The 17,828-nt window shown below is 34.9% G+C and overlaps 1 protein-coding gene across 6 annotated transcripts in view; it reads left to right on the forward strand.

The window, feature by feature from the left end:
* LOC107687175 (tensin-3-like) overlaps nt 1–17,828 on the forward strand; it is a 57,044-nt gene that overhangs the window by 26,203 nt on the left and 13,013 nt on the right. For all 6 annotated transcript variants that reach the window (XM_016484399.1, XM_016484400.1, XM_016484398.1 and 3 more), the window contains 3 exons: nt 3,157–3,254; nt 3,453–3,582; nt 5,785–5,865. In XM_016484399.1, coding sequence (XP_016339885.1) covers nt 3,157–3,254; nt 3,453–3,582; nt 5,785–5,865 — 309 coding nt within the window. The remainder of the gene's footprint in view (nt 1–3,156; nt 3,255–3,452; nt 3,583–5,784; nt 5,866–17,828) is intronic.

Below are 17,828 nucleotides of genomic sequence, written 5' to 3' on the forward strand. Positions count from 1 at the left end.
CCTCAAAAAATTGCTTATAAATCACTCATTATGCTATATTAAATAAAAACTGAAGAAAATTTGCACTGTTTATCACACTAGTGTACTTTAATGTTTAATCAGGGAGTTTGTTTTGAAAGGCTTTTATTTTGTACAAAATGGCACAAAGTCACACTTGTGGTGTTCCCGGTCAAAAATGACCCGGCCTCAAAAAATTGCTTATAAATCACTCATTATGCTATATTAATCACCAAAGATTGGATTCAATCTTTTTGTCAAATTCTTTTCTTTCACTTAGGACTGGTTTTGTATTTATATTTGCATCTGATTAATCTTAGGCCTCATTTATCTGAGACTAGGCACCTCATTTTTTGAGTGAAAAAAGCATTATTTATGAAAAATTGTCGCAATATTAAATAAAATGTGGAGAAAATGTGTACTGTTTATCACACTAGTATTCATAAATAATGCTTTTTTCACTCAAAAAATGAGGTGCCTACTCTCAGATAAATGAGGCCTACGATTAATCCGAAGCAAATATAAATACAAAACCAGTCCTAAATGAAAGAAAATAAGTTGACAAAAAGATTGAATCCAATATTTGTTGATAATATAAGGTGAAAAATCTACCCCAGAAAAGTATGAAAATGATCAAAAATTTTTTTAGAAGTAGTTATACCCTTTGTGAACAAAGTCACAAAATTTCAGTCCAATGCTGGACGAAATGCCTGTACGATACAAAATGTATGGGTATACAGCTAAACACATCTCCGTGTGGACGGGGCCTATGTTAATCTTGTGTGTTTTGACAGTCCCCTTGTCCAAATACCCACACTTGCGGTCTTGGCCACTTGAGAGCGTGTGCGCGCGACAGGAAGTAAGTGCACAAGACTGTCCCAATTCTTAAAAAGGCAAAGTGCAGTGCCCTTAGCGCACTCTAAATCCAGACTATCTTGAATACCTCTCCAGAGCGCTATTCGAGTCTAAAAGTAGTTTCGCTTTCACAACGAATCACACAGTGCCTTCACGACATGGCGGCGGCAACAACAATACTACAGCGAGAATAAAAGTTATGCCTTCTTTCTTTGCGTGAACATTTGGCCGGCGTGTTAGAACGAGCCGTTTTAGGTAGGCGTGGTTGACTCTTAACGTTTATAAAGAATATCTCTTTGGATTTGAGACTTTAGTCTTTGCAACTTTACAGATCTTCTTTATGCACCAAGAGCTTGTAACACTCCAAAGAGAAAGGAAAAATTGAAATCGCATCATATGACCCCTTTAAGGCTTGCGTGCTTAAACTGAATACTGCATCACACACTCAAGGCCATCGCTTCAAATCGCCTGTCCAATTCAGCCAGAAATGACTCAGTCCACCACATTTTTATTAGCGGGTTTATAAAAAAAACAACTAATATTTGTTAACTTGCTAAAGTGGGAAAATAACGAAAAGAGAGCCCTCTCATGTCCTCTCAAGTTGAGAATCATGAGTCGCGACTCGCGAGGATATGGGGCTTAAATAATTATTTTAGCCCAAAACGTACTTATTCTAAGCACTAAAATAACAAGATATTACAAATAAAATGAGAAAATGTGAATGATTTAATTTTTATATTTTATTGGGGGCAGTGCTCCAAACTCCGCCTATGGGCTAGCATAGTGTAAATGTGACCTCTAAGCTGCCTTTTAGTTTAAAAATTGACAATCATATTTCTAGCAGTGTAATAACAATGCCCTTGACAACCATTAAGTTACTCCTTCATAATGTTATATTGACTGCTGCTTTTACCAAACACATCTGTGATGCAGTCTGCATGAACTCAATACTCTGTCTCCTTTGACCTCGGCATACTGAGCGGGTCTTGTTGCTTTTGAAATGTGTCCCCTGCCTTGCATATATGCCCCCTGTCTATTCTGTTATAAGATCCCAAGATCCTTTCTTACTGGATCAGCCCATGTCAGAGCAACTCTGACACCTGGAATGAAGAGTCTTTGAGTAGAGCGGAGAATTCATCCTGCTGAACAGAAATCTATGCAGAGTGTTATTATTACTGTAGTATGTCACCAGATATATGCCCTGTGGTGTGTGTGTTTGAATACAAATGGTGTAAGGGCTGAGGAATGCCTTTGAAGTGAGCGTCTACTGACACACAAAACATGTTGCCTTTCCCCATCGTTGAGTCTCAAGGATTTTGTTTGTCTGTACAGTGATAGTTAACAGAGTTTCTACTGTTGCTCATTTGTAATGAATTATTACCATGTTTTTATAATCATTATGAAAAACCGGGATTCAAAATTCCAAGACCACACTGATAATATGGGATTTTTTTTTTATTTAAACCCAGAAATAATCAAATAAATAAATAAAACAAAGAAATGTAAAATTAAGATTTTTTTTCAGAATCTAAACTTTTTTTTAGGTCTCTACTCAAATAAGAAAATTTGTGTCATTGATCATGTGATTCTTTGTATAGAAGGTCAAATGTTTTTGAAGCTCATTGAGGCTCAAAATTATCTTTGGAGAATCATGCTGGAGAATGTGTTTTCATGTATCTTGAATGGTGCTGTCATTAAAGCAAAAGACAGAAACTAAATAATAAGATATTTTGAAATTAAACTTTTTAGTCAAACTATTATAATATAATTTGTAATGGATAAAATTGTTTAAAATAAAAGTATGCAAAGCAGAAGGTCTCAGAAAATGTGACCCAATTTATCAAAATCCTCAAGATCAAATATCTTGTGAATGTATGTATTTATTTATTTACTTTATTAAAAATGTATTTATAACATTTTATAAAAATGTATTAAATTTTATTTATAATATTAATTAGTTTGTTTTTTATTTTGCTACTACTATTAATATTATTATTATTTTATTTTTTTATTTTGTTGTTGTTATTTATTTTAATGTTTTTGTGGAATGTAATCTAACACAGCCCTGAAGTCAATGGCTCTTGTTTATGTAAGGTCATAAACTTCTCCTCATGGATCTCATCTAAACAAGTGTTGTTTGAGAGCATGCTATTTTAGTTCCTGCTGTTTGTTTGATGTTAGAAAATTATAAATAAGAGTGAGATCCTCCTATTTCAGATCTGAATGACCAGTCACAGTTAAATGTGATCTGTCATAATTGTGATCTGAATATCAACAGTGAATTCAGTGTCTCTGTCTGTACAGGTTGGAGGCAGAAACAGCTCAGTGATGTCTCTGAATACTCTGTGCTGCGAAAGGCGGGTGGTGATCGAATGCAGAGATTCGTCTTTGGAACGCCATCGGTACAAATTCAAAAATAGCCTCATAACTGTACAGCCTCAAAACTTAAACATTAAATATTTAACTGGAGACTAGTGCGATAAAATCGCTTACCAACTCTGTGCAAATTTTTGCCCAATGTCAACTAAAATACAAGTTGAACTTGTATTGAACCCGGAACATTGCTACAGCAATGCCTCATATGTTTTTGTCTGTTTCAGCGAGGTCTATATCACACTGACGCTGTTGACATTGGTGACCTTCCTACAGAGGTTGACAGTCCACTGTCTGTGGGTCTTAATCAAGTTCCACCCACACCGGCATTTCCTGTGACACCCCCCACTCCATATGGTAAGACTGACACTGTACTTGATGTTTATGTGAGTAAGCCTTTCACTGTCTTACTAAGCTCTGTTACTATTAGGGCTGGGCGATATGGCCAAAAAAATTATCTCGATATTTTTTTTTCATATCAGTCGATATCGATAATTCTCACGATAAATGTAAAATTTGTATTTCTTTCAAGTTTAAAGGCAGATTTTTGCTCCAGTGTGAAAGTTGTAAAAACCAGATGGTTAATTGTGGTTTTCAACTATTGTTTATGGTCAGAACACTTCGACAAACACTTCGTTTTTTTATTTCTTTACACTTCTCCAGTCATTTTTCCTTAACAAAATAAATATCTTAATAGAAAAAAAATAATTTCTTAGTTCTGCATGTTCTAGTAATGAGTAATATTGTTTAAAATCAAGAAACAAGTTTGTGTTGCCTGACAATATTAATTACATTTTAATTAACATTTAATTAACATTTTTTTTGTCTTTTAGAAATACACATTTGATAGTAGCTTTAGTTAGGATGCAGATGTAGATTTATGTTCATTATCAAAATCAGTAATGTCTGTAAAAATTGTAGCAATCTCATTTTTATATGGTGAAATTTAATTATTCTGACTGTTTAAGGTGTTTTTTTAACCATTGGTCTTCCATAACATACATCTAGATCATGATAATCACAGTTAAAACCACAAATGTAGCACCTCAATACCATGGTAAAAATGTTATATGGCTTTTAGGTATTTATGAGAAACAGTAGTCTAAATACATTTATAAATGCATAAACGCTATAGCTTAATAACAAAAAAATACTGTAATTATATTCCATTACTCCTCCTTCAATATATTTAATACATGTCTACATTAAAAAAAATATATAATCAAATTCGACACGAATACCCACATTTCTGACACAATACCATGGTGTAGTTAGTGCTACTACAGTAAATCCATGGTAAATGATGGCGATTTGTAGATTAAAAAGTCTTCTGACTGTATCGATGCGCACAGTGTTTCTGCTGTTTGTCAGCACTGTTTCATCTGCGTGTAAACAGAGTTATTTGTGTTCCTCGCTGAATTCAAGATCTTCACACTGGATTTCACAGCTCTGTTCTGTGTCGCGTGAGCGAGACTCATCAGCGAGTGAACACATCTGCTCTAGTGAAGCTCGCGCCACGCCGCTGTTTGAACTTTGATCCGAGCGGATAAACGCTCCGAGTGGCACGCTTCAAATGACTAGCGCTCTTTTGTTTCCGCCTTTGCTGCATTATATCAAACATTTATCAAACTTCTTGTTATCGTTTATCGAGGAAATCTATATCGTGCGATAATTATCGTTAACGATTTATCGCGGCTCGTTACTATTATAGTGCCCTCATTTATGAAAATACATTGGTGGCCAAAATGATTAGAACATTAGAATTTTCACCAGCTAAAAACGCTTTTAATTTAGCTTGTTCTATCGTTTGCTGTAGTGTGTCGGTAGGAAATATCAGTTTACATTTACAAACATTCATTTTGCCATTAATTGTAATAATCCAGTGAGATTTTTGTTTGCACAAGGAGTCTGACAACAGCCAGTGCTCCACACAGAGATCTGATCTCATCATCATCCAGTCTGTCTTGAATGACATGAAGAAACAGAACAAACTGAGACAGACTAAATCCAGAAGAACTGTGGCAACATCTCCAAGACGTTTAATTTTAAAATGTCTTTATACTCAAATTAAACGCATCCATTGTCAGAAAAAGAAATTAATTGGAAAATAATTACATAGTTGGGAAGTAGAAAACAGAAAAGGCCCTATCAATTTTTGATCTTTAAGAATCTTAAACTGAATCCTAAAATAAAAAGGCAACCAATGTAAAGATGCTAAAACTGGAGTAATACTATTGCTCTTCTTTGTATGGGCCAGAAGCCTGGCAAAACAACAAACAACAACACACTCGGCCTTATTAGTGATAAGATGCAGAAATGTACTGGCCAACGAGGCTTTAACCTTGCCTAAGCAATGTACTAGTGAACGAAACAATTAAGACCCACTTGGAGTGCAATATATACAATAGTTTTGTATCATCAGCATATAAATGATAAAAAATTTTGTATTTATGAAAAATTTTGTCTAATGGACATACAACGAAAATAAAAATGGTCCAAGAATAGAACCCTGTGGCACACCACTGCTTAATGTATTTAATTGTCTTTTTCTCCTCATAGTGAAGAGTGGGCATGACACAATCCCTTCAAGACTTGGTTCTCAAGCCAGTAGAAACTACATGAACTATCCAATATGGCAAGGTAATCAACTGCCACAGTGGCTACATCCTTATGCTACTTCCTTTTATAATGTATCTACAGTAGCAAAATCATATTTATATCTACATGAGAGGACAAGAATGTGTGTGGATATCAATTTGTGTGCGTATTTGGTTGATCTAGTCAGGAAAGTATCCAACTGTATCTCACACAAATGTGATCTTTAAAAAAGGTCCCCTGTAGCAAAGTCTGTCTTGCTGCTGTCGCAAATTCTGTGCTGTTCAAACTAACTCTGCTACAGGATGTGGCCCTCTGGGTCAGGATGCATACTTCATGTAACCTGGCCAGTCAGTGCTCTGGGAACTAGAGCTGTGCTTAGAATTAAGCCCAAAGTGTACTTCAGTTTTGACACAAATTCTTACTGTATTTGTACAGCTGAACACATAGCCTTCCAAAGTGTGCACTACAAAGTGCACACATGTGCATTAGAAAGTTTCATCCTTGTCCAGCTATTTCGCTCTAGAAGTTATAAGCAAAGAAAACATCTTTGTACTTGTTTAAACTAGAGTTGTATGCATTTCTTAAACCCCTCACACAAGTCCTTGTCAATGCTAGCATCTGTTATTATTGCAGTCTTGTCACTTTACAAATGCTATTCTTTCAGTCATTTCTTTATTTCCTTATTTAGTAGTCAAATTCATATTTGAATTCAATTTTGAATTCATATCAAAATCATTATAGTCAAAAACATCAGCACATTTGCAAAAACCCAAAGATTTATTTTGCACTCAAAAAAATCATTCCATCGGTCAGTTATGTAACTATTATGGGGAAATACTATTGCCTGATTACATCTTAATGAGGCACAGGAAAACATGGGAATAATGATAGATTGGAAGAGCAAGGAAGACCATGTTATATATCACATTATATTACAACATGATTCAAAAGATATTTTACTTTTTATATTTTACTTTTTACAGAATAAATACATTGATAGATATACAAAACATTCTCAAACTACAAACTGCAGTCATAGCATTAAATGTCTTATAGTCCAATTTCCAGCATTACATGATTTTAAATGGAAAACAATAAACAAAGTGATAATGAAAAAGATTTGTTTCTTTATACAACGTTTAACACATCCGGCCTCCAGCAAGTTTGGCCCAGAGGAGGGGAGGATGTCTTGTATATTTTAATTTCCTGATGTGGGAAGATTTGGAGGTTATGTAACGTGAAATGTTTTAGTGTCTAAATAAACAGGAGAAAATAAAAGGTCTCACAGCCAAATTCTTACTGACAGACAAATGCAAATATTTACACAGACATTTGATGCGGAAGGAAGGGTAAAGCACGGCCCCTTTAAATGAATTTGTGTGCTACAGTGGCTGAGGTCATGTCAGGAACATTACAGTCTGATAAAGCAGGAACAGGAAAAATATTTTTTTCATAACAACAATCTTTAGATGAATATTTTTTCTATGTAATTGAACTTAGTTATAGAGTTAAAGGGGTCCTATTATGCTCTTTTACAAAGTCTTGATTTTGTTTTGGGGGTGTACTAAAACATGCTCTCATGCTTGGTGGTTCGAAAAACGCATTATTTTTCACATAATTTACATTATTACAATACCTTTCTCCTCAGCATGGCACAAACGGCTCGATTAGTTCCGGGTTTGATGAAGGCCCGCCTTCCAAAAAATTAAATGTGATGTGATTGGTTAGCTTTCCCAGTGCGTTGTGATTGGCGAACAGCTTAGACGGTGTTTCAGTACTGCCCCGCCCCTTTCCAAAGCAGCAAGTTCCGTCTGCTCCGGTAGAGTTAAGGATGGTGTCTATATTACCATATCAATTTGAGCCGGTTTCAGACCCAGAGAATATTGAACAAGAGGATCGCGCAGAACCTTTGCACGCACGGATATTGCAAGACATATTAGAATGGTAATGTTATTGTTTTTTTTGTTTGTTTGTTTTGGCTAAATCATGTTTTAGATAGGATGTCAACAACCGCTTAAAAATAACTGCATTTACTATGTACAGATAAGTGCAACGGTAATATGTATTATGTTTATTGTTCTTTAATTCTAACATGAGGTGCAGTGAAACTGTTATACAGTTGAATTTATTTATACCATAATCCAATGTTTCCCACAGACTTACACTCTATTTGTGGTGGCATATATATGCAAATTCATTCTTTGCCAGCAGGAGGCGCTGTTGGAAAGGTAGCGATCGAGGTTTCCCCGGTAACTGCTGCACAAAAAGCAGCCACAGTTGCCAAGTCCGCTTATTATACGCGACATTGGGCTTCTTTTTTTGTAAAGTTGCGTGAAAAAATCCCGGGTCGTGGACTGCGTTGTTTTGGGCTTATTTTAAAAAATATGATTGCTTGTTAGGAAAATCTGACAAGCAGCTTTGTTTCTTTACATTTATGTTTGCCGTATTCTCCAATGCATTGATTGACACTCTGTCTGCTCACAGTTAAAGGCCAATTAGTGCAATAATATAAGCATAGGCGGAGGGTGAACCAACTCCAGGGTAAGGCTAAAAGCAGCCAAATGTATTAAACATCATAAACCCGTCTTTTTAGGCAAGAACCAGACATGGGTGTCATGTAGGCTAAAAAAAATGTTTAATGGGACTGAATTTGTATTTAACGTGATTACAATTGAATAAAAACGTTAGAAATTGATAATTATATAATGTTTACTTTCCGTGGTTATTCAAACAGCGAATAAATTATATATAGAAAGTGACATTAGCACTATCATTGATCTATCACGAGTTTAAGCACTCTCAAAAAAACAAAACTATCTTTATAATCACTGAAGCTGTATACATTGTGAAATGAATCTCTTACTTACATTGTACGTACACCTGCACTTTGTTGTTTATGATGAGAGAATTCGCAAGAGTCCGGAATTCAGTCAGTTTTGTTGAGCGCACTCAACAAAACTGATGAGTTTCAACGATAACTCATCTGAACGCATCTGATTGGCCATTGCATTCCTAAGCACAACAGAATTGTGTGTGATTGGTTAAAATGAGCAACACTGTAAAAACGCCTAAAATGAAATACGGTGCAACATGAGCAGATCTTAATTTAATGCCGCAATCGACACTGTCTATTCATATTCACTTTAACAACAGATGTAATATATTTAATTTGTTTGTGCAGAGGCATTTTTGTCCAATTTAGTGGCATTTTTGCCCCAATTCCCCATGGCCACACTCCTCCTATGAATAAGTGCTATAGCGTAATTCATCAAACATTCCACTCCCTCCTCCCCCTCATTGAAGAAAAATCATGTTCAAAAAGAAGGAGCGTGACGCTGTAATCCAAGCGATCAATGAATGTAGTAATAGAGGAGTGGGATGACTTTCTTTTAAGGTATTTTTTTATTTTTACAATGTTTTTGTAATGTATTAATTAAAACAAGTAGGCTTATACTAATATTAACAGTATATACATTTGGTTTGAATATATTTTATTAGGCTATGAATACATCAAAGTCAAAGTTTATTTATAAAGCACTTTTTGAAACAACATGTTTTTACCAAAGTGCTGTACAAGCATGAATAAGGCACTATGACAAATAGAATAACAAAGTTAAAAATATTATGAAATATTATAGAATAATGTAAAATAAAATAGCAGCTCTCACACAGTGTTAAACGCCATACTATAGAAGTAGGTTTTTAAGCTAAAATTAAAAACAGAAAGTTGGGCCTTTCTAACATGTAAAGGCAAATTATTCCAAAGTCTAGGGCTCGCCACTGCAAACGCACGGTCACCCCTGCTCTTCAGCCTTACACGAGGGACAACTAACAATGAATGGTCAGCGGACCTAAGTCCCCTCGACAGAGCTTATGGCTGTATTAAGTCTGAGAGGTATGTCGGTGCCAGACCATTCAATGATTTAAAAACTAAGATTAAAATCTTAAAATCAATTCTAAAACGGACAGGAAGCCAATGAAGAGAGGCCAAAATGGGAGTAATATGTTCCCGCTTTTGTGTTTTTGTGTTAGCAAACGAGCTGCAGCATTCTGAACCATCTGCAGTCTGGTGAGGGAGGCCTGACTAATGCCTACATAAAGTCCATTACAGTAGTCAAGACGGGATGAAATAAAAATGTGTATAATTCTGTCAAAATCTTTGAAACTCAGAAAAGATGTAATCTTAGAAAGTTGCCTCAGCTGGAAAAAAATAGATTTAATTAACAAATTAATCTGTTTATCCAGTTTAAAATCATTATGCATTAAAACACCCAAGTTTTTTACAGAGGGCTTCACAAATGGCTTTAAAATGCCTAAATCCAGGTCAGGAGACCCACAGGCACCCCCTGGAGTAAACAATATAACTTCTGTCTTATCCTCGTTAAATTTTTAAAAATTTACTTATTTAATTTCCTCAAGGCAACACAAAAGTGGCGCTATAGAATTTGGATGTTTTTGTTTCAATGGCAGATATAATTGTGGATCATCTGCATAACAGTGAAACAAAATATTATACTTCCTGAAAATGGATCCTAGAGTAAGTATATATATAAAGAAAATAGAATAGGCCCCAAAATGGAGCCCTGGGGGACCCCACACGAGAAACACGCAGAAGAGGACATAAAATCCCCAAGGCGAACAGAAAAGCTTCTGCCAGACAAATATGATCGAAACCACTCCAACACAGTACCCTTAATGCCGACTCAATGCTCCATACGAGAGATCAAGATGTTATGGTCTACAGTATCAAATGCAGCCGTGAGATCTAAGAGCATAAGAACAGCATAGTCACGAGTCAGTGGCAAGAAGAAGATCATTAAAAACATTCAATAGGGCTGCCTCTGTGCTGTGTAGGGATTTAAAACCAGACTGAAATACCTCATGGAGACCATGTAAATTTAAAAATGAGTACAGTTGTGTGAATACAACTTTCTCCAGTATCTTGGAAAGAAACGGGAGTTTTGAAATGGGCCTAAAATGTGCAAGGACCGATGAATCCAAATTATGTTTTTTGATCACTGGTTCCACAATTGCATGTTTAAACGACTGAGGTACCACTCCCGAGGCAAGACTGCTATTTAAAATAGATTGAATTTTGGATCCAATAGTTTCAAAAGCCTTTTTTAGAATTTGAGGAGGAATAATGTCCAGGCTACAAGAAGATTAATTTTACCAATAATCTCCCGCAAAGATGCAAGGGATACAAACTCAAACTGATCAAAGACAGCAGGACACACAGTAGAAACAGATGGATTAGTGGAAAAAAGAAGAAATGTTTGCTCTAACAGCCTCGGTCTTGTCAATAAAAAAATTTAAAATGTTTTCACACATCGCGGCTGAGGACTGGAGGCAGGTAGATGTGACTATGTTACAGCTCCCCTTTAAAAGCTCTTGTGTTCTTCTCCTTTTCCATCTCTCTAATCCTATTCTGATCACAGGTGATTGGAGATGAGCATTGTTCCCACTTTGATTTTTGTAAAATAACTTCTGTTTTTACTTTTCAGATAAATGAGTAGTTTCAGTTTAATATGTTGCAGGCTCGTTTATTGGTAATAAATAATTGATAATAAATCATATTGATGATAAATAATCAAAAAATAGTGGGATTGTTTTTGAAGCTTCAGTTGCTTATTTGTCTTGCGAGAGTTGGCAACAGTGAAAGCAGCGCTCCGCTCACAAACGCTGCTTTATCAAACATTACATGCAAGATGAAATGAAAATGGCATACAAAATTGTCTGAAGACAGTCGGTTTCCTTCAGAAATACAGTGATATAAAAACACCCACACCGGTTTTCTATTTTGAAATGTGCAGTGCTCATGTTTATTCAACGAAGTCAAAGCCTTTTGGAATATCTATTTGTGGCGGTCAGTTTTGATATTGTGGCGTGTGCCACAAATAAATCAATGTATGGGAAACACTGTAGTCTCATAATTGAAGTGTAAATTCTGCATATTACATCATTGTCCAGTATTGTACTGTCAGCAATTTATTATAAAAACGTTTTCATAATTGTAACATCCATATTTACATACATAATTATTCAGGCGCATGTGTAATAACTTGCGAAAACTTGACGCTACAGCAGCACTTCTTCTTCTTCTTCTTCGTCGTCGGTCTGACGCACTCAGCCAAGCATTCCTCGCTCGCCCCTCCCCACCCCCCAACCATTCGAATTTCTGTAGGCGGGAATTATTTTAATGGTATTCTAATGGGCCGCTTTGTGATATCACAAAACCCGGAAAATAACGCTGTAGTCCAAACGAACCGTTCGTTGTAGTTCTTGAAAAGGTATTTTTAAAAAACGAAATATCTCCCTTTGGAGTGGACTTTGAGATTTGTAACTTTGTAGATATTTTTTATGCCCAAACATACACACTACACACTGACTAAAATTCAAAAAGTGAAAAGGCATACTAGGACCCCTTTAAAATTAGTTGTGAAGTTTGTCCATTATTTATTTTTTTATCAACTAATTTATTTATTTTTATATACACTACTGTTAAAAAGTTTGGGGTCGGTACGTTTTTTTTTATGTTTTTGAAAAACGTGTCTTATTCTCACCAAAGCTGAATTTATTTGAACAAAATTACAGTAATGTTGTAAAATATTATTGCAATTTAAAGTTTTCTATTTTAATATAACCTAAAATTTAATTTATTTATGGCAAGGCTAAATTTTCAGCAGCCATTACTCCAGTCTTCAGTGTCACGTGATCCTATAGAAATTATTCTAATTATTCTATATGCTAATTTGGTGCTCAAGAAACGGTTCTCATTATTATCAATGTTGGAAACAGTTGTGTTGCTTAATAGTTTTGTGGAAACCATGATACATTTTTTCAGGATTCTGTGATGAATATAAAGTTTAAAATAACAGCATTTATTTAAATTTTAGAGTTTAGATTTTTTTTTTTTTTTTTGAGATTTAGAATTTTTGTAACAGTGTATAAATCTTTAGAGTAACTTTTGATCAATTTAATGCATCCTTGCTAAAATCTTATTGACCCCAAATGTTGGTATTGTAAAAAAATATGGGAACTTTTTTAAACGAGATAAATAAAAGTCTGGGACCACCAGTTTTATTTTATTTTATTTGTATTTTTTTCCCCCAAGCTGATTCTGTTCATTTCTTTTAATAAAAAAAAAATATCATAAAATTACATCATTATTTAAGTGAAATAATCTGCCAAAGAAAAGTCAAATATCAAAATCAACTAAGTCAAAATACACCCATTCAAGATCATTTCTCTGAAAATAAGTATCTTGTGAATGTTGCTTCTCAGTTGCTTCAACACTGCTTAAGAAATAATGCTTAAGAAAATGTCTGTTTTTGCATAGAAGCAGATGTTGCGAGCAGCAGCACATGGTGGAGAGCATAATGGTGTCCATAAAAGGCCATCCTCACCCCTGACCCCGGTGCTACCGTTTGGTTAGGTGAAACAGACTGTGAGAGTCTGCGGAGAACAATGCTTGAATGGCCTATCAAAGGCAGGAGAGCACTCATGAACTCATATGGTAATGAAGCCATGGGGGTCTTTCACTGCCGTTCTGCCTCATGCCAGTTCGGGGCAGTCGTCCTCCCTCTTCCTTTTCCTTCAGCCCTCCCCCTTCCCTCCTCAAAGCTGGAGTCAGTCAACCAGTGGCACAGTCCTGCTGGAAGAATGAAGTAGTTTTCCATTTGGGGTTTAACAGAATCTCAAAAACTCAATGACTTCATTCAGGCTAGACACAAACGAGTAGAGAGAGAGAGAGAGGAAGGGGACAGAGTTGGACAGAACAGCAACTGTGTGACGTGCCGCCCGTGGTCAGTGTTTGTGCCGGGAAGCAGACAGCACGAGAGAGAGAGAGAGAAAATATGAGGTAGAATAAGTGACAAAGTAGACGTTACAGACTGGGGCCGTGAAAGACTGACACTGGGAGACAAAGTAAGAGTGCAAGAGCATCAGAGCACAGCAGTGGCCGGCAAGTCTAGCTTATCTTCTGTGGATAAGTCTCTGTTGAGGAATACTTCAGCATGACTGCTTCTCTAGGTATGCGGGGAAAGATTTTGTCATTTTGACCCAACTTTTTGAGTTGTGCTTGTGTTTTTGCATGTGTGTGAGTATTTGCCTGTGTGTTTGTATGCTAATACATCAGCCATTTGCTCTAGCCGTCTCTGGCAGACTTGAATTGTCTTCTTGTCAGCATGAAGTCTGTGTGAACACCCCCCATCACCATGGACAAGACTTTCTCTTCTCTTCTCTTCTCTTCTCTTCTCTTCTCTTCTCTTCTCTTCTCTTCTCTTAGAGCGCAAATCATTAATCAGTATATCAGTCTTGTTTTCCAGTAAAAACATGTAAACACCCTCTGTACCTAAATGGACAATTTCGTATGACATGAAGACTTGTTTTCGAGAAAGTATCCTTAATATGCATTTCTCTTGTTTTAAGCATACATTAAATTTAATTACATCTATGCTTAACATAAATAAAACAAAAACCGTCAATACCCAGCACCTGGGTACACTTTTAAAAAATGCTGGGTTGTTTCAACCCAACTTTGGGTCAAATATGGACTAACCCAACTTTTGGGTTAACAATTTAATGTAAGAATTTAACCCAACAGCTGGGTTAGTCCATATTTGACCCAAAGTAGGGTTGAAACAACCCAGCATTTTTTAGAGTGTAAAAATAATAAAAAATGTCCCAATGAACCAGCATTTGGAGTTAAAAAATATAACCCATGTTTTTTTTTTTAGAGTGTAGGTCATTTTTTGGTTTATTTCTGCCACATAAAAAAATAAAAAATAAAAAAAGTAATAGCTATTTTTTTTTATATCTCAGATTTCTGAGTTTTTTCTCACAATTGTGAGTTTATATCTCACAATTTAGACTTTTTCTCAGATTGCAAGTTTATATATTGCAATTGTGAGTTTCTAAACTCGCAATTCTGAGTTTTTTCTCCACATTTTGAATTAACATCTCACAATTTTTATTTTTTGATTTTTTTTTACATTTTGCATATGCATTCAGTCATTAAAAAAAAAACTGTGAGACCAAAGAATTCCATATAAACTCACTTTTTTGTTTAAAGAAAATAAGCTTACCTATTTGATATTTGGTACATTGATATTTGGACAAGTTTTATTTTTTATTTTATTTTATATTTTTATTATTTGACATTATACATTCTATACATATGTATTACATTCTTTGAAATTAAGTCTTGTACAATTTCTTATACAATTGTGTAAGTTACTTTTAAAAATGAACTTTATCTTGTTTTGAGGATGTTTAGATTTTTATTAACAAGGTAACAAGACATAAATACTGATTAAAAATATTTTTTATGGTGTAATGTGTTCACAAGTACATGCTTGATTTGCTGAGATGGCAAAAAGGCCAGGGTCTGTGGTTTGGAGAGGACGTTTATATATATATACATGTGATGTGTGTGTGTGTGTGTGTGTGTGTGTGTATGTATGTGTGTATGTGGTAGGCTCTTTTGGTTTGTTTATATGTGAATGTTTCCTGTTTCAGCTGGCTTTTAGACTTGGGCACTTTGTCTGTAGATCTGAATGAGTTATTTGCATTGCCAGAACTTCACTGATAAAGACAAGCACATCAGTGAAGTTGTGTGTTTGTGCTTAAACTGCCCTGTATTTTGTTGGTCCTGTCAGTGTTTGGCATTCCTCATGTGCTTTCTCACACACTCACATTTATTGTGGAAAATATCTTGCTTTCACTCTTTTCTAAAGCTCATTTACACTTGATTTGTCCCGTAAGTCACCTCAGATTGGTGATTTAGGCTTTGGCACTTTCTCATCTGGCCAGGCAGATTTATCAAGCAACCATGGGAGGTACTAAAACAAAAAGAGATGGATGCTCTTGTTGTGAGTGGATGTGTGAGCTCTCTGATGGAGGTGGAGTGGAGACAGTGGACACTATTCTACTCTCTGTCTCTGGACAAAAGACAGTTTTGTTTGGGCCTGTGTCCAAATGAATGTGGATGGGGAAAGAATGTGTTATGTAATCGTAGTATGAATCTCGGGTCAGTTTGAGCTGAAATTCCATCTGATTTGAGTTTAAGGTTGAACAACACGTTGTTTTATCCAAAACAAGCAATTTGGTTTGTTTATTACTGTTCTTTTGCCAGGGTAGGACTCATTTTGACGAAAAATAAGAACAAGGGCAACATTGATTGGAGCAACAAAACACTGAATAAACCTTATAGCATATTTAGTAAATAGTGCTTAATTACAAAAATATAAATGTGTACAAAGGAAAGTGATTTCTGCTCTACATGCATAGAAAATACTGCAAAACTTAATAAGAGCCTTTTCAGTTATAAATGAGAACTAAAAGCAACATATGCAAATACATATAATATTTGTTAATTCTGTCAACTGTAAATTCTTTATATATATATATATATATATATAAGTAAACTGTTTAAAAGTAAAAAAAAGCTAAAATATTGAGAGAAATTATCCAGTTATAGCATCTAAATTTTAACACATTGACTACATAATTGAATTAAAAAATAGTCCACTATCTAAAATGTAAAAGTTTATATAAATAATTACACTAATAAAATAATAACATTTTAAAATAATAAACATCTAATATTAAATGTTTTCCCTGAAATAATTACATTAGTGCTGTGTGTACATTAATGAGGAAAAAAAATTAACTTAAATGATTTTAGCAAATGGCTGCAGTATAACAAAGAGTGAAAAATTTAAGGGGGTCTGAATACTTTCCGTACCCACTGTATATATATATATTTATTTTATTCACATAACATTTAACCTAAATTTATGTTGTTGGGAAAAAAAATGTTAATTTCATGCCCAAAGAATATTATTGTCAAATAAGATGATTATGGTATGTTCACTTTGATGTTCCTGGTATGTTAATGTTCTTGTCATGTTTATTTCTGTTTCTTTAAATCACAAATGAATGGCTGGTTTGTTAGTTCAGTCCATTAGCTGTTTGACTGATTACGTGTGTTGAGTGTGTATATTGCCTTATAAAGACCAAAAACAGGTTCCATAGCTATTTTAGTGTGCTGAATACCTACGCAATGAAAAAAGTGTTATTTTTGGTTATTTTTGGTATGTGTGTTTTGTCGCTAAAAGGATAAGTGGACCGGTTGTGTAGAACGTCTAGCGGATGAGTCTTTAATACAGAAAATAAGTTGTGTGTATTTGGTCATGAATGAAGCTGACGTTTGAGAGGAAGCCCAGGTGTCAGATATATAACTCAAACTAGAGCTAAATCTTATTGCAGACATATTTTAGACCATGTATCATAGCATTGGAGTAATGCCTTTGACTGGAAAGTATTTAATTCTCCTGTGTTGAATTCTCTCTTTTTATTTCCCCCCCATCATATTCTCTATGCTCAGCTTTGCAGCTTTGATCACAACAACTGGACATTTTTCAGCTTCGCTCTCTGTGTGTGTGCGTGCATTCCTCCTTTGAATGGCGAGTTTGTTAAGTCCGTAAAACTGAAGTCGTCCTTTGTCTCGCTGGCATGCGGGAGATTTAGTCCTGAAAGACCTGGTCTGAGCAGACATGCACACAAACACGCTTACACACACTTTTATCGTCCTTCTCTTTCATTTGCCAGCCAAATTCAAACTCTGTAAGATGTTGATGACATGCAAATATTGATAACGGTTATACTGTATTTTCTGCATGACTGCATTTAATGTTAAACAGTCTGATACATGTATATACGCCTGTCTGTTTTACACTTTTTTTTTCTAAGTTACGACTACATAACTTAAGACTACAAGGAATATTAGTACTTTTGTTTTTTGTTAATATTTTCAATTACTACAACTTTTTTTTTTTAAGTACAAAACGTTTTTATGGTTTTAGTTAATGATGATAAACCTGGTACATTTTTAAAATTAATTTGTTAAATTTCATAACTATTTAAGTCAACTGCAAAAAAAGCTAAAAGTTATTTAAAATAGTGGAAAAACGTAAAAGAAATTACAATAATAATAAAAATAA

Source organism: Sinocyclocheilus anshuiensis, unplaced genomic scaffold, assembly GCF_001515605.1.
Source record: "Sinocyclocheilus anshuiensis isolate Anshui unplaced genomic scaffold, SAMN03320099.WGS_v1.1 scaffold1355, whole genome shotgun sequence".
In the NCBI taxonomy this organism is placed as follows: Eukaryota; Metazoa; Chordata; class Actinopteri; order Cypriniformes; family Cyprinidae; genus Sinocyclocheilus; species Sinocyclocheilus anshuiensis.